At 45.9% G+C, this 23,878-nt stretch overlaps 1 protein-coding gene across 1 annotated transcript in view; it reads right to left on the bottom strand.

Annotated features, from left to right (window-relative positions):
- TET1 (tet methylcytosine dioxygenase 1) overlaps positions 1-22,314 on the bottom strand; it is a 74,184-nt gene extending 51,870 nt beyond the window's left edge. The window contains exons 1-3 of the mRNA XM_050898660.1: positions 22,265-22,314; positions 8,234-10,288; positions 849-899 (exon numbers count right to left, since the gene is read on the bottom strand). Of these exons, the coding sequence (XP_050754617.1) occupies positions 849-899; positions 8,234-10,165 (1,983 nt within the window). The 5' untranslated portion in view covers positions 10,166-10,288; positions 22,265-22,314. The remainder of the gene's footprint in view (positions 1-848; positions 900-8,233; positions 10,289-22,264) is intronic.
- Between the last annotated feature and the right edge of the window lie 1,564 nt (positions 22,315-23,878).

Here is a 23,878-nt window from a genome sequence, read left to right as displayed (position 1 = left end):
TAAAAGAACAGTTCTACAAAGTAAGTTTAACAACATATATTTTTTTCTCATTCTCTTTAGCTTCATCTTACATGTACCATCCATCTTACTTGCACCATCCATCCTCCAACATGTTAGTTTGCAACAACAGAATTAGTGACTTATTTCTATTCAAAATATTCTAAAGACTAACTGAAAGATACAATATCGATGTGCTACCTGTTACTTTTTTTAAAAAACATTAGCCATGAGTGTGGCAAGTCTGTATTTTGTTATAAAAACTAAAACATTTGCATTTGAAACACCAATCTTTTGTTATCATGAAAGATAGCCATCTTAAAAATCTTGAAGAAACGTGTTACCACGTGAAACTGAAGGCTGTTGTAAGTTTACAGAATTTTCGGTTTCACTTGAGGTGTTCTAAAGTTTAAAGAAAAAAGGAAATCAAAACTACAGTAACGTAAGCATAACATTTCCACCTTTGTTAATTTGGTTTGCATTATAGCATTGACTTCTCACACTAAATTTCAGATGCCATAAAACCCGTACACTAAAAGCCCCACCAACATTCAACTGTTACCTTTGGAAGTATGAAACTAGGCATAGAGGAAATTAAAGTGAATCTTCAATGCAATGGAAAGCAAACTTTTGGTCTGCAGACTTGTGCAGAAAGATTCAAATATGTATACAACATGCTGGAGAGAAAGAGGAAAAAAAGAACATGTTCTGTGCTTTTAAAATTAGCTAATCTCCTGAATAGCTGGAAAGCGCCGCTTCCCAGAAGTTAACCCTTTGGCTTCCTAATCTACATGACAAGAAAATGCTGCTTAAAATGGGAGGGGATAAATATTAAAGCAATCATCGGTTACCTTTAAAACTCTTTGCTTCCTCCTCTGAGGTCTTTTGTTTTCAGTTAGAACCTAAAAAAACATCAAATTGCAGAATAAGTTGTGGTCACAAAGGCAGACACCTCCGATTTTATTATCAAACTGCAATATTTCTTAAATACCCAGAATGCTTTACATGCGGCACTTTAGAGGGCTGACGGAGGCTTTACGCGGCCCCTCCACCGCCACCCCGACACACGGCGACACCGGAGACGGCCGAGGGGAGAGGCCCCGCCGCCCCCCTGGAGCCGGCCTCGCTGGTGCCCCGCATTCCTCACAGCGGCGCCCACGAGGCGGCCATCTTGCTTCCTGCCGCAGCGGCGCCCTCCTCCAGGCGGCGTCGCGGGCGCGAGCCTCGTGCGGCTCCGCGGCGCGCGCCCCGCCCCCGCCTCCCCAGGCGCGCGCCCGCCCGGCGGGCGCGCCGCCGGCGCGAGGAGCCGCGGGGCGGCCCCAGCCAATGGGGCGGCTGCGGCCCGCAGCGCCCCCCCCGGCCTCCTCCCGCGCTCGCGCCGGCCCTGCCCAAACAAAGGGTCTCCTGTGCGGGCGCCGCAGCGGCCGCCCGCAAGAGGCGGCACGGACTCCCCGCGCGTGCGGACGCGGAGCCCGCGCCGCCGCGCGCGCGCACTGGCGCGTGCACGGCCCGGGCGGCGGGGGGGGGGAGGGGTGGGGCACCCACCCGGGCAGCGGTCCCGGGGTCTTTCGGCTCTGCAAGGGCTGCTGCATGCCGGGTCAGGCGAGGACACGGCCTCTGTGCGCGTGCACGCGTGCCTCCACGCACACGCGGAGATGCACGCGTGCGCGCACCAGCATGCACGTGTGCACGCACCTGTACACACACGTGCACACGCAGGCGGGCACTGGGTGGCGAAGCGCTGGACAGGGCCAGACGCCCTCCCTACAAGCAGGGGGGTCCCCCCGGGCCCCGTGGGGGCAGAGGTGGGGACGCATCGTCGGGCACCAGCAGCGGTCGTGGGGCGTGCATGGGGCCGACTGCCTGGGGGGCTCTGCTGGTAATGCTCCCCCACGCACCCCGGCTCGTCCTGGAAAGAGTGGAAATCACCGCTCGCCTGGAGGAAGCTGCAGCCAAGGGCCTGCCTTCACCAGCTGCCCCAAGCCGAGTGAGCCACTGCGCGGCACCAGCCTCCTCCAAAAAATCTGCCTGGGACCCGGAGCCCAGCACACACCGGACTCAACAATCAACAGGCTCGCGCGGACCCTGCTCGCCTGCCGTAGCCTGCTGCGTGCAACCCACGCAGCCCTGCTGCAAGATAAGGCTCCGTCTTCATCTATTCCTATAACACCTAACAGAAAGTATCTGCTGCAAACAGATTACGATGTGAACAGGCCACCATATAAACATAAAATGCAATTATTTTCCCTCGTCTCCACCTGCTTAAAATGTTCATCCAGACAGAAGAAGGATGGAGGGGTCACAGCTCTACCACAAGTTTTCACACCAAGCCGTAATGTATCACACAGGCACTTGCTAACCACGGACAACAAATACCAACACACCTAACACACCACTAGTCACTGAAGCACCTACTGCAACAATTTGCAGTTGACATCTAAACCAGAAAGTTGGCCATGGATTTATGCACTACACATGAAAAAACTATAAGAACATCTTTTCAGCAGCTATAGACTGCAATTTAGAACTGTTTTCTTTATCTACTGCTAAATCACAAGTGTAATTCCTGTCCGGTTATTGGTGCAGATCAGTTAAGTAGTGCAAATGCTCAGATGCGGACACACAACTCATTCTGCAGCGTATCAATTAAGTCAGAGAAAGCTGTTGCCCATTTTTGTTGTCTGATGCTACCTTGTATTTAAGCTCCTCATTTGTTGCACCAGAGTACTGTATTAAATAGGATTGAGGATCAGGTAAAATAAAAGTACTGATTTGTAATGTTTTCCCAAAATACCACAAGTCTGCAAGGGTCTTTAAGCATCATAAAAACAAAAGAGGTACGTATACGCGGTGATCTGATTCTTCTTTGCAGTTTTGGCTACTTAAGATGCTTTACAGTCCAGAAAAAAAATTATTAAAAAATTATTTCTTTTGTTTGCTTAGAAACCTAAGACCCAGTATTCTGATTCAGTCCTCAATTTGTTGCGTGCAATGGACAGCACTTCAGCAGTAGTTTCAGGTTTCCTTGTTAGTCAGGCAGTTTCCCCTCCTGTTAGGATGGGTCCTCATACACAAGGAAGGAAAGAAACCTCTTCAAATAAAAATTTCTCTGTAAAAGCTGTAAGAACTGGCACAGAAAATAAGGAGCAGTGAAGAGGCAAGTTTTTAAACGCATCCTCTGAAAATAACTAGACCCCAAACTAATCATTTTCCCTGTAATTTAGGCAGCATTATAGTACACACCGAGGATCAAAGAGAATGGCAAAGACGTGCGAGTTGGAATTATTTCACACATCCACAGAGCACGTGTGTGTAAAGTAAGAGTAAACTGCACTACTCCCAACTCCCTGCCCTGCATCCACGGGGTAGGCTGTACACAGCTTTGCTCATCTTTGCCACACGTTACCAAACCCTCTAGCCCATGTGCTATCCTCTTATAAAACTCTCAAGTATCATATTTAAGAGGAGTGCTTTTATGCACACTCATTTTAAAATTTAACTGGCTTAAATATTTCTGGAGTCTATTGTAAAATAAATACCACAAAGTCTAAATTTCTTGATTATAACTAGGTCTGGCTAGAAAACAAGAATTCCATTTTGCTTTTATTTTTTTGAGATTTCGACACTTGGTTGTATTCCAAAGCAGAGCAAACCTTTCAAAAATTCAAGAGGAGACAGATGGGATGTGGGAGACCAAAGTTCAAGCCCCTGGTCTGCATCAGGCAAAAAGCCCTAACCACCAAGCTGTTCTAATAATCTCTCCCCCTTTTTAAGTTTTAAGAGAAATTTCATTTGGAACCTTGAGAAATTTTCCCCCCAAAATAGTTGCATCGAGACAGATAGTAGCTGTGAAAGCTTCCTGTCAAATCAGCATTTTCCATTCAAGGAATGGCTTGCTGGAAAGTTCCCAACCAACTCTAATTGCAGCATCCTTTTTAAATATGTCTGGGTTTTCGGCAGCATGTTAAAAACCCACAAGCAAGCAAGCCCTTATTGTTATTTAATATTTCCATGTTACTCAGATTACAGCTACTAAATAAGATGTCTCAAGACACCTTGGTCAACCCAGTGAACTTACACTCAGTGATCTGATTTTTTTTTCCATTTGTTGACTCCCGGTCCCACTAAATCTAACACAGTCCGTTACCTAACACGACCTAAAGTTCTCCCCGGCAGATGCTTTCAGCCTGAGAGGGCTCCCTGCCCAGGTAGGATCTTAAAACGTAAGCACCTTGGCAAGCCTTGCAGAAAGCAGCCTTTGGAGATGAGGGCTCCCCACAGCCGCTGCTTTCTCAGCGGCTCTACAGCAGCCCCGTATGTTTATGGCCTTTTGGCAAAGAGAAGCTCCGGTGGCACATGATGAAACCTTGCCAAGTTCACCTTGGTAAATGGAGCCGCCCAACTTGGCACCCTCCCGGGCCAGGGTCGGGGTGACAGCTACACCCAGGACAGCGCTGGCCAGCTGGGAGCCAGATGAGAGCCAAGTCCACCCGCCCAGCCAGAGCCCAGCACACACAAAGTACAACTACCATGCACCACGGTCAGCTCGACTGATGACTGCAAGCACCCAGAAGGCAGTGTTTTCATCACAAGTGTGTGCTGCTACATCTGCAACACCCGGCTGTGCAAAACGGGAATCCTTTTTCCAAGGAGAAAATAAAATAAATGACGGAACACCTTCCCTATCTACGTGCTGGTTTTGAAGCCTACGAAATCCTTGCCTCACATCGCAACATATCCTGACAGCCTCAACACGCGTGATGATGCAACGGCAGCAAAGCAGACCGCTTCTTGAAATGAAATATGCATTTTGGTAGAAAATAGCTCTGAAATAGTCTTCAGTAACTGCTATACTATTTCAGAAAACAGCAGTCTTGGAAAGACAAGACAAAAATGTGGAAGCATCACAGTCTCATGTACATAAACTTGTCAAACCCTCTTTCGACTGTGAAGCGTTCCTGCATTATTCATTCTGAGAGGGACAGTAACCCAATATAAAGCCTTTTTCCTCTTCTCTTCAAAGCTTGCTTACATTTTTTATTTACCGGGCTGCTCTTTCAAAAAATTCAGTAAGCAAAAAATTTTTTCCCCCTATGTATTTTAGAATTTTTCTTTACCAACTCCTAACCAAGCAGCCACGGCGTGAATCCCTCAGGAAGAGGGGCATTACATATAACAATATTGCTACACACAGGGGCTGTGAACTAGAGCCCACAATGCTTTATCCAGACTTTCATGATGTCACGTTCCTGCAAAACCCATTACGTTCAGCAAGGTAAAAGTATCACTGAAGGTTTATGTGGATGTTATTTTTAAGTGATATTTTTCAAGTCCAATATAGTTTTCAAATCTTGATCTGGATTATGTGTGAATTAATGAAAATAACAGTAACGTAACTAATACCAGCTCCAAACATGCAACCGATACTCTCTGAGGGTTGAATGCTTGTGCACACATGGGCATGTGTGTTGGAATATGCACTTCAGTCTACATTCACAGCTTCTACCAGCCAGGCCTTACTCCCTGTAACTGTAAATCCACCTAAGTTCTTAAGGAAAACCAACACTTTTTCTTTTTTAAACAGTACGCATGGACTGCCAATCCCTGCACCGGCTATCCTACAGCCATTTAATGTACAGAACTCTCATTGACTTCATTGTGACTTTTGCATTGTTTAGTTAGAATGAGACGAGATAATTCCCTTTAAGGCAAAACACCAATGTTTAAACTATGCTCATGCAGAGCATGTCTATCCCCTACACCCTCCTCCCAGTGAATCACCTCCAAAAAATGCTTACATTCCACCAACATGAGAGAGAGATGCATGACTCTTCTGAACAAGGAATGCACTGAAGCCAACCTCATTTCTCTTAATTATTATGTTCACTTTCTATACCATGGACAGAGGCCTACAGTTTCGGTTTTTCCCCAGCTGCCCTCTATTTGAAACACATTACTGTCATAGAAGTCCCAGCTGTTGCAGTCCCAGTCCTACCAGTTTGGGAAAACACAATGGGATTCCCTTCCAGAGTGCTACAACCTTATCTAAAGGATAGCTGCTGAACTGAGTGATACAGTGTTTCCCATCCCCCAACACCTCCCCCTGTATCTCAACATCTTTAAAGAGCTGTCGTAACGTATCTACATTGTAGAAATACTTTCCTCTTATTTTCTCAGAGCACGGTTTCTAGAGATTACAAGTGAGGCAAGGCTTGCTTCTAGGAATATCTGAAAAGGCACCAGGTTTCATTCAAATACCATTTTATAAGAAAATACTTGACATGTTCTTAAATGTCAGGAATACTTCATTTCCTCCATGCAGTACTCAAACTTCATACGAAATTTAACGAGAGATGAAGGAGGCCCCTGGTGCAGCTCTAATTGCATTGTACAAAATGCGACCAGTTTAATAAAATAAAAGCACACCAAAAAAAGCTACCAAAGAAAAGAATAAAAACAAGGAATCTCTCATAAAGAAAGCAAAAGAAGCGCCCAGAGAGGACAAAGGTGAAGGGGCAAAGCTAATCTACAGGAGAAGGTCAGCCTGAGCAACAAGAAAAGAAGTATGTTTAGCCTGGAAAACAAAGGTTGACAGAAAAGCTGGAGTGCTTCCTTTCACCGACCCTGCCAAAACCCTTTTTAAAACATGGCGTTTAGATCACTTCCTACCTCAACTCCACCAATTCTCTCCCATGAGCTTCTGCAATCCCACTGACTAAATATACAAAAGGACGTAATGTCACTCCTCTTTCGCTGTAAAAAGTCAGTATCAGTCTCTATCACCTTTATTGTTTTAATATATATCTTAAGTCACATTATAGCTGTCTCTCCCCTCACTTTTTTTTTTTTTTTAAGAGCATATAGGAGCAGTTGAGACACAAAGAGGTTTCTGAATGAACTCTGAGCCAAGCTGTTTAAACCTACTTCCCTAAACATTATAACTTAAAATATACTTCCCCCACAAAGGGGAATATATCATACCCCCTCACTGTTACAGGACTTTTATTTCTGCTCGCCTACCTTAAAAAACAGAACAGACTTCTCTGCAAACCCTGGTAAGCACAGGACAGAGCAGTGAAAACAGGAGGTCTCCTGAGATCTCCGCAGCTGACGGGAATTTCTACCTGCCGTAAGAACACGCCGTTTTAATGAAACTGCTATCGAGAAAGGTTTCGCAGGTGCATTCTCCCCAGCGTGAACAGCTCCGCTCAGAGTACACACTGGTGCAGAGACTTGAACCTCAGTTTCCCACATCCCAAGGCAAATGTCCCAGTGACTTAACTACTGAGACAGCGTCTCCCCCTCCATGGCTCAGGTACTATGGGATCATACGAAGCAGAACACTTCCAGCAGGACGTGGCAGCGCAGAGGTTAACTCTGCAGCTCAGAGGTCAGGGAATTCAGTTGGGATGTGGGAAATCTATGTTCAACTCCCTACTTACCTGATTTAAAGCCTGATCTTGAACTGAAATCTCTCAGAAGGTCAGTGCTGTTATCACAGGGGCATACAGACTGTCTTTTCCCCTCCTCTTTGTTCCAAAAGTAATGACCTGGGTTATAAAAGGCTGATGGATCAGAAAAATGAGTAAGAAACACAGAAAAAGAAAGTATGTATGGGGGATGTGGTAAAAGACAAAGGGAGACAGGCAGGAGAAGTGAAATGAGAGAAACAGAAGAATAGACAATTAGAAAGGCAGAGAGATGTGAAAGGGGAAAATGCAGCTACAATTTGGTCCTGAAGTTTATAAATTTATTTCCACCAAATCTGTCATCACAAGCAAATTACTTTAACTGAACTGAAGAGCAAACAGCCTGCCTTCCTTTGCTTTTTAACCTTCAGTATTTTGAAATACAGACACTGTCCCTCCTAATTCAGAGTCTCCTAAGACTACCCTCATCCTTCCCCCTCCCCACATTTTGCACTTAAATCTTTCTCATCTCTTCATACCCTCGATTAATTCATTGTTTTGGCCAATATGCCAATATCTGGAACAGAGTTAAAGCCATACTTACCTCTGATTTTATGCATTTACATAGCAGGAACAAGAATAACTCCAGCTCACTTTAATCTACACCTCTATAGATGACAAGAGAAAGTTCCTATACAACCTGTTAGCTCCAACAGTAAACCTAAGCTCTCTAAAGCTGTACAGTGACCAGCATTTCCCTTTGCAGAATTTTAAGATGTACCTCAAGCCTCAAAAGAGTGACTTAATTTGCAACTTCTTTGGCTTACCTCAAAAGGTAGCATGATTGGTGGTGGTGGCTTTTTCAGTTCTTCACATTTTCTCTTTTTACATATCCGGTGACTAGTTTTGCGTTTCCTGCAACAGCTGCATTCTTCACAATTTGTTTTCCGCAGGCAGGGCTCACAGACTCCACAACGCCTTCGTTTCTTTTTCTCTAGCATAGGGAGCAGAGATGAATATGGAACAGGGTAATCACCAGCTGGATTTTTAAGAGAGGATGGCCCTGAGGCCTCAACTGCTTCAGTGCTGTCGCTCGCGTTGTCCTGAACCAAATTCAAGCTTACTCCGACACTTCCCAGCTGTGATGAATAATCATTATGCTGCAGTCTTGAGTCAGCTGGCAAATCTGCATTTATGGCTTTTTCTGAGGCAAGAGCAGAGATTTCCGTGCTTGAAGGCAACTCCGAAACAAAACCTTCAGAGAATTGTCCAGAGCTTTCACCAGAGATTTTATCGACTGTGCTTTTTTCTAAATCTGGAGATAAAGTGGGGACATAACCTGAATTCAAAATTAATGTCTCTGCATTGATACATTTAACAAGCTGCTCAATGTCCTCCACTTCAATATTCTTTAAAGAGGTATCAGAAACTGGTTCGCATACTGTAAATATGTTTTTTGAGTCAGATTCTGAATTCTCTCTTGTACAGCTCAAATCCAAATTTGAGTCAAGTTCTTTGTGAACGGGTACAAAATCCACAACCAGTTTCATGTGGGATTCTGCAACTGAGCTTGTACCTTCAAAATGTAAAAGCAAATTTGATTCAGTGGCAGCTACAGAGCTGGAATTTGAACCAACGTCTTTATTCTCAGACTCTAAATCCCAGCCTGCCTTCAAGCAGGACTCTGCAAGTGAGCTTGCATCTTCTAAAAAATGTTCTTGTGAGTTAAACTCAGAGGTAACTATAGGTGCAGAATTTGAGTCTTGTTCTTCGCTAGCTAGCACCAGGTCCGACTCTGCTTCGATGTGGGATTTGGCAAGTGGGACCGACTCTTCTAACAGTACTGCTGAGCTGAGGTCCGAGGTATCGACAGAACTGGAGTCAGGTTCTTTACTGTTAGGCACCAGATCGAAGGGAGTCTCTGCACACACCTTCGAGTTTGATTCAGAGGTGATTACGGAGTCAGAAGGAGAAGACGGAAGCACAAGCGCAGCATCTTCAACAAATGCTTCAGCCGAACTACCCGTATCGAGATCGCTGAGTGTCTGCTCACAGGGCAGGTCTTCGTGCTTGCACTTCACCTCTGACACTTCAGTATCGTCATCAGTTACCTGACTGCTTGGAATGGAGTCATTTGTTTCAGGTATTTCTACCTCTTTGTCTTGACTGGCACATGTGGTAGCAGACTCTTCGCCTACACTACATGGAACATCTTCTACAGGCAGAGGAGCTAACTCATTTTGTGCTGAATCTTGTTTCAAACCTCTTTCGCCTGCTTCAACATTTTTTTCTTCTACTACTGCCAGGGCTTCTTGTTCATGTTTCTCCTTTGTTTCTAGCCTTTTTTGTGCTGCAGCTTTCCTGGGTTTTGCAATTGTTGGAGTTTGGGATAATCTACGGGAGAATGATCGGTTACGGAGAGACATTGTAAAGCCATTGATGTTGAAAGAATCCTGGTTATGAAAGAGAATATTGTCAGCTTTCTCCAAACTCACCCAAGATGCTCCAGACAAGGCTCTGGTTACACTGCTCCTGAGAAGTCTACCTGAAGAGCTCATGATTGGTTTCTTTTCTTGCTGTTTTTTCTTAACATCTTTTTCTTGCGCTGGCTTTTTGCCTTTTCCAGAACTAACAGCTTTTGTGGAAGTCTTTGTGGTTTTCTTTCTCACTTGGCTAGATTTCTTTTTGCCCTGGTTAGTTTTCCTTTTGCCTAACTCTTCCTTTTTGACTAATCTGGAAGGCCTCGCGTGGTGAGCCATGTCTGCGGAGTAGTAGAAATGTTAAGAGGAGAGATGGAAAAAAATCATGAGCTCTTGAGAGAACTTTTCAATAGAAAACTGCACACTCCCATTGCTGCTCTCTGTGGTGATACAGCGTTAACTCTGAAATAGAAAATATAAAATAGCATTAATATAATTCTAATTAATGAAGGTGCACATATATCAAACTGACCATTTTTTAATTAAAAATACACAGGTAGAATTAGAAATACTGGTATTGGACGTTACATTCAATTAACACAAAAGCTTTGAAAATATTAGTATATTGCAAAATGGAAAGCTTGCCTAAATGCCTATAACACAAACAAAGAAGCAAACAGAGCTCAAACGACCAGGCAACATCACATACTTACTGTTTTATGTCAGTTCTACGAAGTTTGAATTTTCCCAACCTTATTAACAGCTCATTAACCACCCCTCCCCTTGAGTAAGAGCGGGTAAAGTTTACATCCATACCTTCAAGTTCAACAGCGTATCCATCACCGTAAGGACATTCAGGAAAAAAGAACAAAGCCGAGTTTCTTGTGTGTGTGTGCACTCATACACCATCACCAGGGCATCTCTCATTCTTTTACCATCCATTGGCTGCCCACCATGGTGCAATCCCAGGTAAAATGGGAGAAGTTACTAGCTCCCCAAAGATGTCTAACTTGCAGTGTTACTCACAGGGGAATGGGACCAGGGAAGAATTGCCTTTCCCAGTGTTATCTCCAAGGATAACATACCAGCACACTGTATTACATTGCAAGCCTCGATTCTGTCCTGTCTAGCTATATCAAATGTATTATGCAGGCAGTCGTCTCTGCTCCATCATTATGACTACTAACATATTTGCCTTCAACAAAACACCACACCATTTGTCCTAAGCTTTTGTCCCCAAATATAACCGTGATGCAGAAGTCCCCCAGCTCCCCAAATACAATTCAGTCATCTCACAAGATACAACAGATTCTTCATGCTCCAAATCTGTTTCCTTCAAGGTGGGTTGGGGTTTTTTAAATATAAAGCAATTCTCTTAAGTACACAGTTTTTAAGTACATAGTGCTTTTAAGTATCTGTGGAAGGCTTTTAAAGCTTTATTTAACTGTTTGAATAGATCAGATGGGTAGACAAGGGCATCCTAAAAATGGGAGCAGGCAGAGCAAGAGGCTCTGTAGTCTCAGGCAGGAGGGTGCCTTCCCTTCGTCACTGTTCCTTTGAATTCCTTAAGCCCAAATCAAGTCACCTACAGGCCACCTGCACCTCACTGATGGGAAGAGGGAAAGAAAAGGAGGAACAAAAAGCATGGGGATGATGTCTAAAATCCTGACCTCTAAAGAAAGTTAAAAAAAGGGAATCCTGGCTTCTAAAAGAAGTAGAAAAGGGAAGAAGGGTGCTACCGAGCTCCTGACACCACCACCACCACCACCTCAAAAGGCTGGTGAGGCAGAGCGCACTCTCCTTCCCATGACCTCAACCCCACCTTGAAGCCAGCAGGGTGAGCTTACAGAGGCTGCATTTACCCACAGCCTGGTCTGAGCTCTGCTGAAGGTGGAGAGCGCTACGCTGGTGCAGCCCAGTCTACTTAATGCCCCAGAAATGTTTCATGGTACTACACTGGCCAGGTTTGGCTGGTGTAGGGCAAACAAAAAAGGCACAGGGCACATGAAGAGTGGGCTCCACGAGCAGAAGAGACCCCCAGACCACAAAAACATATCTACAGCACAAGGGGTGCAGAAAGCTTACAACCATCTGCACCAAACAGCGCTGCACTGCACCAAGATAAGCTCCTTAGCCTGCCGAGGGGATGGGTCTAGCACAGCCAACACGCACAGCCTCTGTGGGGGACCACCAGCTCCTGCCGCTGCCCAAACCAGCACGCTGGTAGCGAGCTTGCTTCTGACTGTCTCAGCCCTGAGCAAGCTGCCCAGTGGCCACAGTACCTACCAAGGCTAACAGTAACTCCCCAAACTCTTTTCAAATAGCTTATTTAAAGCATTTTGAAGCCTAGCACTTGTTTATTCAGCAGTAGTAAGCCAACTGATCCTGTGTACTACAACATATAAATCAAGTATCCTACCTAAACGTGATTATTCTGTATCACATCTTCATATTACTTATCAGATGAACATTATTACTGAGACAGCAGTTTTTCCACACACTCAAATACCATTTTAGAGCCAGCACTGCTGTACAAGACAAGGCTAAACACACTTCTAAGGTCAGATCAGAAAATAATGCCCATCAAACATACAATAAACAAGCTAACAGCATCCCTCCTCCATCACAGCAAAACATCCAACCTGGAGAGACTAAGTAGACACGTGTAGTCGTTTCTAATTGCGGGTAATGCTTCAAAGGCCACAAAAGAAGAGACCCGAACAGCTCCCGCAGAAGCACTCTATAAAAGTTGGGTCAGACACTGAAATAGCAAAATAAATACAAAGCTGAAATGAAGGTAACCTGAGTACTTTCCTCCCGCTACCCTTCTCTGGAGACACATGGGGGAAGGGGGACATGGCCATTACTAGTCACTCCATGAATCAAAGAGGGCATCGGCATCACGTCAGCAGGTCCATGAAACAGTTGTTGGCAGCCTGCAGAAAGCTTCCCCAGTTTCTTGTGGTTTTGACAGACTGGGCTCCTCATTCCAAAGGATAGCCTGGAGGGCTGCAAAACCAGTTGGAAGCAAGCAGCAGGCAGCATATCTGTAGCCATTAGCGGCTGGTGCTACATAACAGTGGCAGGAGAGGAAATGCGAGCTACTTTCAGAGACTACAGCCAGGAGAGCAAGGGAGACAGCAAGCAAACAACAAGAAGGGCCAGGCAACATGGGAATGTGTGAATCAGGAGCGGGACTGAAGAGATAAAAGTTTTTTCTCTTTATCAGCCCTGAAACAGAAGCAGAATGATGAGAGAATACAGGAGATCTGGACTGGAAACAGAGACTGGATTTTTGAAGATACTGAATGTGTATGCTGCTTTGCTCGTATTACTTCTCTACACAAGCAGTTGCCACTGCTGCTGTGGAAGTTTGGGAAGCATGATCATCAAAATTATCAATTAGAAGTTTCATTTATAACAATTTTGGCTTGTTTTTTTTTTTTTTAATCATCATTATAATTACACGATAACATGCCTTTACCTGCATTTGGAAATTGCAATGTGGTTGCTTCAGGACTGAAGAAGCAAGACCATCCTGGTTTGGTTTTTTTCTTTTAATACAGAAAAACATACCTGTCTGACAAGAGTGTAGAAAAGTATCAAAGCCAAAGTGTTGCTTCTTTTCAGGGCCAAAATTAGAGGCTATGAACATCCAGCAGTTGAAGACTTCCCTTTTACTTGGTAAACAAAGAATGCTGATATTTGTAGGAAATTGACTGGCATTTAAATGCTGCATTAAAGAAGATGGAAAAGGCTGCTAGTATTTGTCTTGCTCAGAGATGACAATACAGGGGTACAAGGGGCACAGCAACAGTTTTATCCATTTTGTTTCAATTTTGTCACTGGAGTGAATTTAGGTTTTTCAGAAGAGATCGGGGTGACAGACCCCTAAAGGAAAATTTTAATTTTTTTTTTTTCCCCTCAATTAATACTTTATTTCAGTTATATTTGTCCGGGACTCTGAGCACCTGACCCCCAAGTTGACTGTAAGCTCCTGTCACCAAGAGATCTTTGCTTCCCTTAAAGAAAGCCCATAGTCTTGATAAATACTAGTCTGCCACAACCACCTTAATCGCTAGGTAAAAACCGTCTAACATTTTTTAAATAAAGTGTCTAATAAAACTAAATTACATTGTTATTTCTTTGTTTACTCTTCCACGTTTAGGACCAAAATATTAGGTAGCTACAAGCTCAGTATTCAAGTTTTGTTTTCTGTAACACTAGGAAATATTTTACCTTCCCTTTTCCATTTAAAGCACTGGCAATGACTCTGTTGATGCTTGCAGCAGTTGCAAATTGCCTCACATCACTCCTTCAGGACACCAAATGGCTGTATCACATTGGTCACATTTCATAGCAAGAAATTAATTATATTTCCAAAATATCTATGTGGGCTGAGCGGGATTATCAAACATAAACCTCATGGGGCAATATAACAACTTGGCAGTTTTCCATCATCCTGGAGAGAAACAAACTTACTTCAATGCTCTCTTCCAAAAGCCAAATCAGGTGGGACCTACCATACCCTCCCTGAGAGCAGAGGACAGGCATCTCTGTGAAGTAAAACGAGTCATAGGTACAGGAGGGTTTGCAAGGAACTGCCCTAGATAATAACAGTGCATCCTGAAGCTGTTTGTTACTTGAGCTGACTTATCTCTTCCAATTCATGTGCAAAGCTGAAAGCTCGTTTTAAGGCCAGTTGCTTAAATTTTGCTCATTCACAGTAATAAATCTGGAGCAATCCCACTGACTGCTATAATCCTCAACAAATACTGCTAAAAAGCTAATCAAGGGCTAAATCTTTTAGTCCCGTCTTGGTCAAAATTCCAAACAATTATAACGAGAATTTTGCCTACAAAGTAATTGGGGAATTTAACCCCATACTGCTGGAATGCCTCCAGAAAAAAAACCAAAACTAACACCCCACACACACACTTTTCTTATTTACTTTTCCTTTACACAAAAGGATAAAAAAAATAAAGCAAGTTTTCCTTTTAGAGGTAGTGTCCATCAAGATTCTGTTCCATAACTTGATTCTTGTTGGAAGATGGGGAGAAAAAAAGAGATTAAGAGATGTGTTCTCATAAAATGGTGGCAGCTTTTTTAAGGCATCATGAAAGAGAGCAAGTGACCCCTGAACAAACACAGCTGCACGGGGAAAAAAAAAATGACACTGCTAGGACTAGTTGAGCCTGGTTTCACTACAGTCAGATGCACTAATTAAATACATTTTGTTTCAGTGTTTAGGTATCTTTTTAAAAGTCACTTGAGATTGGCCTGGTGGGGAAACAAGACCTGGAAGCTTTCATAAAAGCCACTTAATAATACACAGGTCCCAAGCAATAAGGGCCACAATTTGCCTTAGAAGTTGTCACACAAGCTCAGATCTACAACTTTGAATTGAAAAGCATCTCATCTTCCAGCAGCAAATGCTCTACAGGAAGATGCAAGGGACACCAGAGAAGACAGACATTAGAAAATCTGACCCTCACGTTAGGCACAAAAGCTTTTTTCGCAGTCTTTTCAGGATTATGTCATATCATCTGCACATTCTTCCCAGCTGCACCAATGTCAACCTGCTTTTCAATCTTGCCTAATTCCCTGCGTCTACTGATTGCTGTGTATAACACTTTGTACATGAAAAGAAGGGAAATGGGTTAGGAGGAGGGAGTCGGCTTTAATTTTCCCTTTCTCCCCTTCTTTAATCCTTGAGTACCCATTTGGTTTTGGTTAAGAAGTAAAAATGAAACTTCTCATCTCCCTTCTCAGTACCATGAGTTATTTCATACACAGTCTTGTAAAGAGGCCTCTCCAAGCTCCCTCTGCAGAGGCACCCCCAAAGTCCCCCCTTACTCACCACCCCACAGCCCCCCCAGACCTCCCACAGTCCTGTTTCAAGTGGTGTTTCTATAATCTCACATGCCATTCAAGAATACTGGTTTCCATTTTACTACGTGTAAGTTTTCTGCTTTACTTAACAGGATTATGCCACTCTTAAGGCAATCAGGCATATTTTATCCACATATATTAAACCTTGACTTAAGTCAACACTTTCCAGTAGCAGAACTGCAAATCTGGGACAGGCACTGCAGGATGCCACCTCAGTTTCTCACAGACAAAGGCATACACTCAAAGCATAATCCTTTTCCCACTGACATCAGTAACACAAGACGATGTCGAACAGACCAAGCACCAAGGCCTTCATCCTAAATTTATGTCCTCACTGGACCTGGAAGGCCACCTCTGTGCTTGGAGGATAAGTCTGGATAAGGCAGGACTGCCACCACATCCTATTTCCCTCCGCTGCGTGGGGAGCTGAGGACTGCTGTGAAATACGCATTCTCAATGAATTCAGCATGAGATGTCAATGTTTAGCATTTTGCAGCGTCATGACTTCATGCACCTTGGAGCCTGCACAGTGAGTGAGACAGATAAAAAAAACCCACAAAAAAAAGCCCTCCTCGATTAGGGAAAGCTCTATTAGAATGATTTCAAAAAAAAGTGTGGCAAGGAACCACACGTGCTTAAACCACAAAACCAGATTAAGCCCCAGACAAACAACTGGCACCAAAAATCCATTGTGAAGACTTACACCGCATGTGCAAGTATCCTCCCCCCAGCCCAGGCAGGAGCATGGGCTTGCTTTAACCTCTGCTCAGTGTAGCCAAACCCTGACCTTAACAGGGGGAATGCTAAAAAGTACAAAGATACCAAGCAATTTCTAAGGGTTCACCAAATGAAAGCACATTCCACCAGAACTCTCCAGGTACTTCTGAATATAAAAAAAGCAAGCAAAATAAACAAAACCCCTCAGCTAATCATAGGCCCTTCTAATTCTGCATTTATGCTGTTTCAAACGCTGCTTTTCTTTTTGATAATATTTGACTCCATTCTTGAGGGGTTTTGCCTTTTCTTAACAAAAGAAAAAAAAAAACACTAACTGAATCACCTTATCTCAAACTCAATTAAAAGAAGGAGGAGGTGGAGGCAAGAACCTTCAGGCAAAGATTAAGCCTGGAAAATTTCAGCCTGAAAGGTGTTTTGAAATGTAAGTAACTGAAAACAGAAAGCAGGATGGAAATGCTTAGGCCAGCTTTAACAACCACGGGTAGCACGCCAGCCGTAATAAAATACTATCAGTGGAGATTCTGAATTATTACACAGTGAAGACTTAGGTCTTACAGAAACCATAAATATCAGAAAGTTCCTCGGTACATCTCACCTTGAATTCTTCCCCGATTACCTGCTTTGTGCAACCCAGCCCACCCTTGTCTCCTCCAAGCACAAACCACCCTTCTTGTCCAGAAGGACTGAGCCTCATCCGGAGAGCAACCACCACCTGCCCTTGTGCTGCTGGAGAAACTGCTTCTGAAAAGCATGAACCAGCCTTCTCCTCCTTTACAGTCAGGGTTGACCAGGCTACCTGCCCAATTTTGCCCAGACCAAGAATAAACGCTAAGTTTTCTGGATTCAATTTCTACTCCTAATTCGTGTTGACTGACATTAATGAAAACAAGGTGATAACTGCACAGAATAGCCTTCTGCCTCTCCACAAGAGTACCCTAAAAACAGTACTGAGCACAGCTGGGAAGAGCTACTATTTGGAAGATTATTTTTTTATTATTATTTTCACAGGTTTCTCCACTGGCTTTAAAATTTAGAGAGACACCTTTGCCCTAGAAGTCTACTTGGTCATGTTTAAATATCTAATGCTGCAAGTGCATCTTTGCCCAGTTTTGCCGTTATTGCATTAACACTTCCAGAAAGAGAGCTCTTTGGCCAGATCCATGCTGGTGCAGCCACCCTGGCCAGCTTGTTCACAGGGGCCGACTCTCACCACCCCACTCGAGGGTGTGCACTGACATCGGCATGCTCATGCCCCGCTCTAGATGCCTACTTGCGCGCTCCCCTTTCCTCCTTAAAGGAGTAGCATCTCACCATGCTGGGCTGCTGCTACGTAGGCCAAGATGCAAGTGATGTGGACTACGTTGCTCTTTAAATATCTTCGGGGTGCAGTAGGATAGGCTGGCTGGATGTAGGACAGGCTAGGCACACGATTGGCGCGACTCCGAAGCCTTTGACTACCGCTGCGCCTGGTCCCTTTGCAAATCCAGCATGCTCCACCGCTCGCTCCTCGGGCATTAGCAGCCATACCTTTGTAAGGTTAACTGGTCCTGCCTCCCAGCAGGCCACCTGGTCCTTTTTCCTTACCCATCCCATTCGGCGAACTGCATCCTTCTCCCCTGGCTCCATCACGAGCATGGCAGGGACCATCCCCACCAGCACCAAACCTCCAGTTGCGACAAGGCCACCACCTCTTCTTCCCCCAGCTCCACGAGCAGCTGGATGGGCACTCAGCGCCCAGAAGCACCTCGGGGGCTGCAGCCCCTCCGGGCTCTGGTTCCTTTAGCGCAGGCAGGCAGACCCCGGGGGGGGGGGAACGGAAGGGGCAGGCAGGGCCCGCCTAGGGAGGCAGCGGCTCCTCGTGGCCCGGCCCCGCCGCTGGCCGTGCCCCCCCAACCCCAGGAGCCCTCCCCGGGGCTGCAGACAATGGGGCCGTGGGGAGCCGCGGGGAGCCGCAGCGCCCATCCGGACGCGCCCGGCTTCTCCCGCGGCAAAGGCGGGGAGCCGCCCCCGGGGATGCTCCCCCCGGCCCCGCACACCAGCGGCACCTCCAGAGGGTGATGCTGCTGCACGGCCCTCGCTCGCCCTTTTTTTTGGGGGGGGGAGGGGGGTGTGTGGGGGTGGCTGCGGGGTTCTTCCGGCTGGCCGAGGGCCCCGGCTGCCGGGCAGGGTCCCTTTAATTGTTCCCTGCCCTCCGCGGAGGCTGCAGGCAGTTTCTCTCGCCTGGCGGGTTTTTCCAGGCAGGCTCTGGCTGCTGCAGCGCAAACACGCTCCAGCACAGCCAGGGAGAACGGACTTTTTCGCTCTTTCGGCCAACAAACTGCGTTTTGCATTTGAATAACCCCCAGCCTGCCCGCCTGCCTTCCTCCTCGCCTCGAAACGGCCCGACCCGCGGGGGTACCCCTGCCTCCCCCTCCCCACTCCACCCTAGCTCAACTTTGCAACGAGCCAAGCGGCTCAGCGAGAGGGGAAGGGGGGAGAAATGGGGGAGTAAAAAAAAAAAACCACCAAACCAAAACAGGAGGGGGGGGGCCGAAAGCAGAGGTCTCCGTCGCCACCCCCCCCCCCCCTCCCCGCCCGCAGCAGCCCCGGGACCCGTCCCACCACACGTACCAGGGCTGCGGCGCGGCCAGCCCGCAGCTCACAGGAAGGGGCGATGCTGGCATGGCTTGGCGGTCCGCGCTCGGAGGGGGGCGAGGCGCGGTTCACGGCCCGGGCCCCCGGGGGCGGGCGGCTCCCATGGCGCGACGAGCCCAGGCGCGGGAGAGGGAGCCCCGGGCCGCGAAACGTGCTTTCGGCGGCGGCGGCGCGCGTCGCCCCTGGCCGGACCCTCCGGGAGGGAGCGGGGAGGGGGCGGCTCGGCGGGGCGCTCGCCGCACCGAGCCCTCCCGGCAGGCGGCAAAACGCGCCCTGGATCCCCGCGGCTGGAGCGGGATTCGCCGCCCCCCACCCTCACCCACGCCCCCGCGCTGCGGGGCGACCCGGCGGCGGCAGCAGCAGCGCCGGAGCTGGCCCGGCACGGCCCCGAGGAAAGGGAGGGTGGCGGCGGTACCCCCCGCCCCCCCCCGGCTGCCCCCCGAGAGCCGCAGTCGGCGTGCCAGGCTGGTAACGCCGGGGATTATTTAACAACAACAAAAATAAATAAAATGACGGTAATAAGAGAAAAGGCAAATTATTCCGTTACTTGCAGAGGCTGCGGTTTGACGCCACATACCTCCCGATCAGCAAGGGAGGTGACACCCTCTGAAATCATCCCTTTTTTTTTTTAGTCTGGAAGAGGGAAAGTCTGATCAGCGGTGACGGGCGAGGGGTTCGCCGGGGGGCCAAACCCCCTTTCCCCTTACATGTGCCATCCAGGAGGACCCTCAAACACCGGCGTCCACCCGGGCCCGGCCATCCCACGAGTGGAGCAAACACGCCCAGAAGCATGGGGAAGATGCTGGTTGAGAGGAGGAATAGCTGCTGAGCCGCCTTCTCCCTCCCGCAAGGAGGAGGGGAAAAAAAAAAAAAAAAAGCCTTGCTCTCCCCATCCCCCATCTCATCCATTAAGAGCCACTGATGATATTTGCTGCTCCTTCCCAGAGGGAAGCGGGTGAGCAAAATGTTATAGTAAGAGGAAGAGTCGGTCCAGGCTTCTTACACGACTCATTATCACTACGGCCTTTTGTCAGAGGGGAAAGCAGGCCACCAAGTCTAACGCCTCTTCAGACTGGAAAGCAGATGTTGGAAACGGGATCTATGAAACAATATATCCTAGCAGTACTTTTTTTAAAAAAGCTTCATTATTATTAAGTCTCTAGCTGTTGTAGTACAAAGCACTTCAAATGTGAACCAACCCATTCAAATGCGAGCCTGCAGAGAGGCTTTTCTACTACATACAAGAGCAGTACCGTCCACATCCACTCCTATAAAGATGCTTTAAATGCCAGTGTTTTCCTAACTATTTTAATTGCCATGTGGGAAAGGAGAAGCCGTGGCACAGATCTACACAGCTTATTGTTACTGCTGCAGTTCAGTGCCAGTGGGTAGGTAGCCCATCACCAGTTTGTACCTTCATCCTCTTCTCTCCTCCCCTTTATTTCCTTGCAGTGAAAAAGGAATACAGTCTGGGAATCTTAGCCAAGCTCACAGACACACTTCAGATGCAAGAAGGTGAAACCAACAACACATACACCTGAATTTTGAACATTTGCCTGATCAACTCTCAATTTTGGCAAGGCACGCGAGTTCTTTGCTGGGTGTAACCATACCATCTCCTCCTCAATCTGACAGTTTGCCAAAAAGACTGCTTTTCTAGAGGGCTGGATATCAAGACTTCTGTCATTCCAAAGACCTGCCCTGCTAGAAGAAGAGGTAACACAAGCTATTTTTGTAAGATAAAATAATATATGTTTTGAGAAGTAAGAGAACTATTGTTCTCCAAGTGCTAAACACAGCAAAAGTAAGTAGAAGGAACTGGAACTTGATGATAAAGCCTCACTTAAGCTAAGTATGTTTCTTGGGAAGATGGTAATAAGTTGGAAGTTGCGGGCTCAAACAAAATGCAATGCAAGAAATGAGTAACTTGGAGGAAAGCAACAAGCAAGGAGAGCTAAGGTTTGGTTAGAATAACCAGGTTAGTAGGAGCACCCAAACACCAACATGTACAATCACAGCTCCATTAAAAACATGCTAAAGGCTAGGAAACAAACAAGAATTAACAATTGTTCATTTTCACAGCCACAGACATATATGCTCATGGTCTTTTTCAACACTAATAAATATCCTAGGAAGCAAGTAGCACCAGGTGACAATCTTTCCTGGCAACACTAAGATACTCAGCCTACCAAGACAAGCTGAGTATAAATGTTTGGAGAAAGATCTCACAGTAATGACTGGCTGGGCAACAAAATGGTGGATGAAATCCTTTCACTAAAATGCAAAGTGAGGCACATGGGGGGAAACATGGAAATCACCGCCTCTGAATTAGCTACTACCATTCAAAATAGAGATCCTGGTACTGTGACAGATACTTCTGTGAAACTGTTCTATGTGCTCACGTGGAGTGTTATGAATCATTACAAAAGAAGGGGAGAACAGAACAGGAAACATCGCTACACCATCATTTTTTAGTCCAGATCTATTATCTGCTTACCTCTTGAATATAACATGCCATTCTGATCTGCTTAAAAGGTGCAAAGTGGAACTTAAAAAGGCACAGAAAAACATAGCAAGGGTGGCCAAAAGCACAAGGAGCAGCTAAATAGACCAAGATTTTCAGCCTGGAAAGAAGGCAATCTGGGTGAAATGCCAACCAATCTATTATAAAAACAAGAGCAGCATGGAAAGCATTATCAGAGAGTGAACACTCACTGTTTCTCTGAAGTAGAGGATATCAAGTCAATTTATCAAACAGACACCTCAGAACAGAAGACAGCTACTTCTTCATGCAATGTGTTGTCAAACTATGGAACTCACTGCTACAGCACATTGTAGATGCTAAAAATTTTACAGGTTAAATTTTTTTTAAAGCAAAATTAATGGAAGAAAGTTTAATCAAAAGCTACTTACCACATAAGTACTATTTCAGCTATACATTACTTGAAACTGGAAGAGTGTGCTGAGGAAACAGTGCTGTATGCTACTCAAGCCTTCTTCCCTGTGTATGTGCTACTAGCTACTATCAGGGGTAAAGTTTTAAGCTGGTGGACCTTTGGTCTGACACAGTGCTACCATCCCTGTGTTTTTATCCAGAATAACATACAAATTGGTACATACCTGCAGAATAAATAAAACTGGACAACATAGCACCAAGCAATACAGTGCACAAACCTGTAAGTAGTTCTGCATTGCAGGCAGCTCTAGCAAAATTTGAGTCTGTAGTGAGTATCAGAGAGCTGTGAGGAGTAGTTGCTCCCTGAGAGACAGTGAGCCCCACACAACACCCAGCAGGACAAGGACCTCACTAGCCAGCACCCAGCCCCACTGTACACACACAAGGCAAACAAGACAGGCCTAGGGGTGGTATCCACATTCAGCCAGGAGTCCAGATAATAAATCAGCTTCCAGGAGATGAGGGAGGTCTGAGGTTGAACTAAGAAGTCAATTTGCAGGTCAGAAGCAGGTCTGGTGACCCAGTAGGTAAGCAAAGTTAGACACAATCCAAGTAGATAACAAGCAGGGTCCATAGTGACTAAATAGAGCCAATACCAGGCTCCAATTCAACAGGGCCCAAAGCTTACCCTAGGCTGAGCTTAAATAGAGCTCCTGGGCCCATGGGCAGAGGATGTGGGTGGAGGCCCCAGGTGCAGCTGGTCAGGTCCATTAAGGCCTATTATGTGCCCTCAGGGCCCTGACCCTGGAAACAGAACTATTCAGGTATGTTTTCCCTAAATCAGCCCTGCAGTCATCTGGATCAGACCTCTGCAACATGCACGGCATCAGTCCAGGCTAGGCAAGGTTAGATGTGTCACTGATGCTGAACCTAAGTTAAGCCCTCCACACACCAAAAGCTCTAGGAATTACACTGCAAAGACACCTATGCTGCTTTGTAAGGGAAAGATTGGATCTAACCAGGCCTATCTTGGCTAGCCCTGCCTCCCTCATAGTGGAAACGTGATGCTGAGACATTAGAGCTGGCTCCTTGTGCGATTACAAAGCATGGATTAAAGCATCTACCTTGCAAAACCTCCCTCACATTTATTAGCTCGGACTCCAGTGTGACAAAGTGACCAGCCTGCTCCTACACCAGACGTGACCTAGGAAGCTATATGCTCCACTGATGTGGTGCTGTGCCTGCGAATCCAGCTGAACACAAGCCAACTACTGTTAATGCCTTTGTATTTGTAATACAGATGATCAGATAAATCACCCACAGCATTGTTAGATGGCATTATCTGAAAGAGAAAAGTCTTGAACAACATGAGTTTAATGCAGAAACTCTTGAATTCTAATTGTGGTTTTGACAATGACTTCCTCATTTAGTCTTTCTTGGCCCTGGTTGTGTAGATACTATCTACCTGCCTGATTGGCACTGAAAGTAAGTTAACATTTGTAAGCATACTGAACCCGGATAGTTTAAGCATTAATACCATTTTACATGAGGTAAGGCCAGAAGGGACGATGATTTCATCTTCTGACACCCATTATACAGGCCCATTGCATTTATTCTAAATATTTCCTATCAGATGTTCCTGACCTGCAATGAACAGCAGTTTGCCCCTAGTTTCTATTTTTATTGGCAATCTTGGCCCTTACTTCACTGCATGATTGTGCACGAGCAATATAAAGCATGAGTGCAGAATGATTGTGTTGTGCCTGGCCGGTAAACACTACATCTGGGAAGACATGGCTAATTTTGCATGCACCGACTCAGCATTTTTGGATGCTTCAAGTCTACTGCACTATGGCAGTAAGCCATGTGATACCAGAGGGCATGAAGTGCAC

Source organism: Gymnogyps californianus, chromosome 6, assembly GCF_018139145.2.
Source record: "Gymnogyps californianus isolate 813 chromosome 6, ASM1813914v2, whole genome shotgun sequence".
Taxonomy (NCBI): Eukaryota; Metazoa; Chordata; class Aves; order Accipitriformes; family Cathartidae; genus Gymnogyps; species Gymnogyps californianus.
The sequence above is the reverse complement of the archived record's forward strand: the minus strand, read 5'-3'. Positions and strand labels throughout refer to the sequence as shown.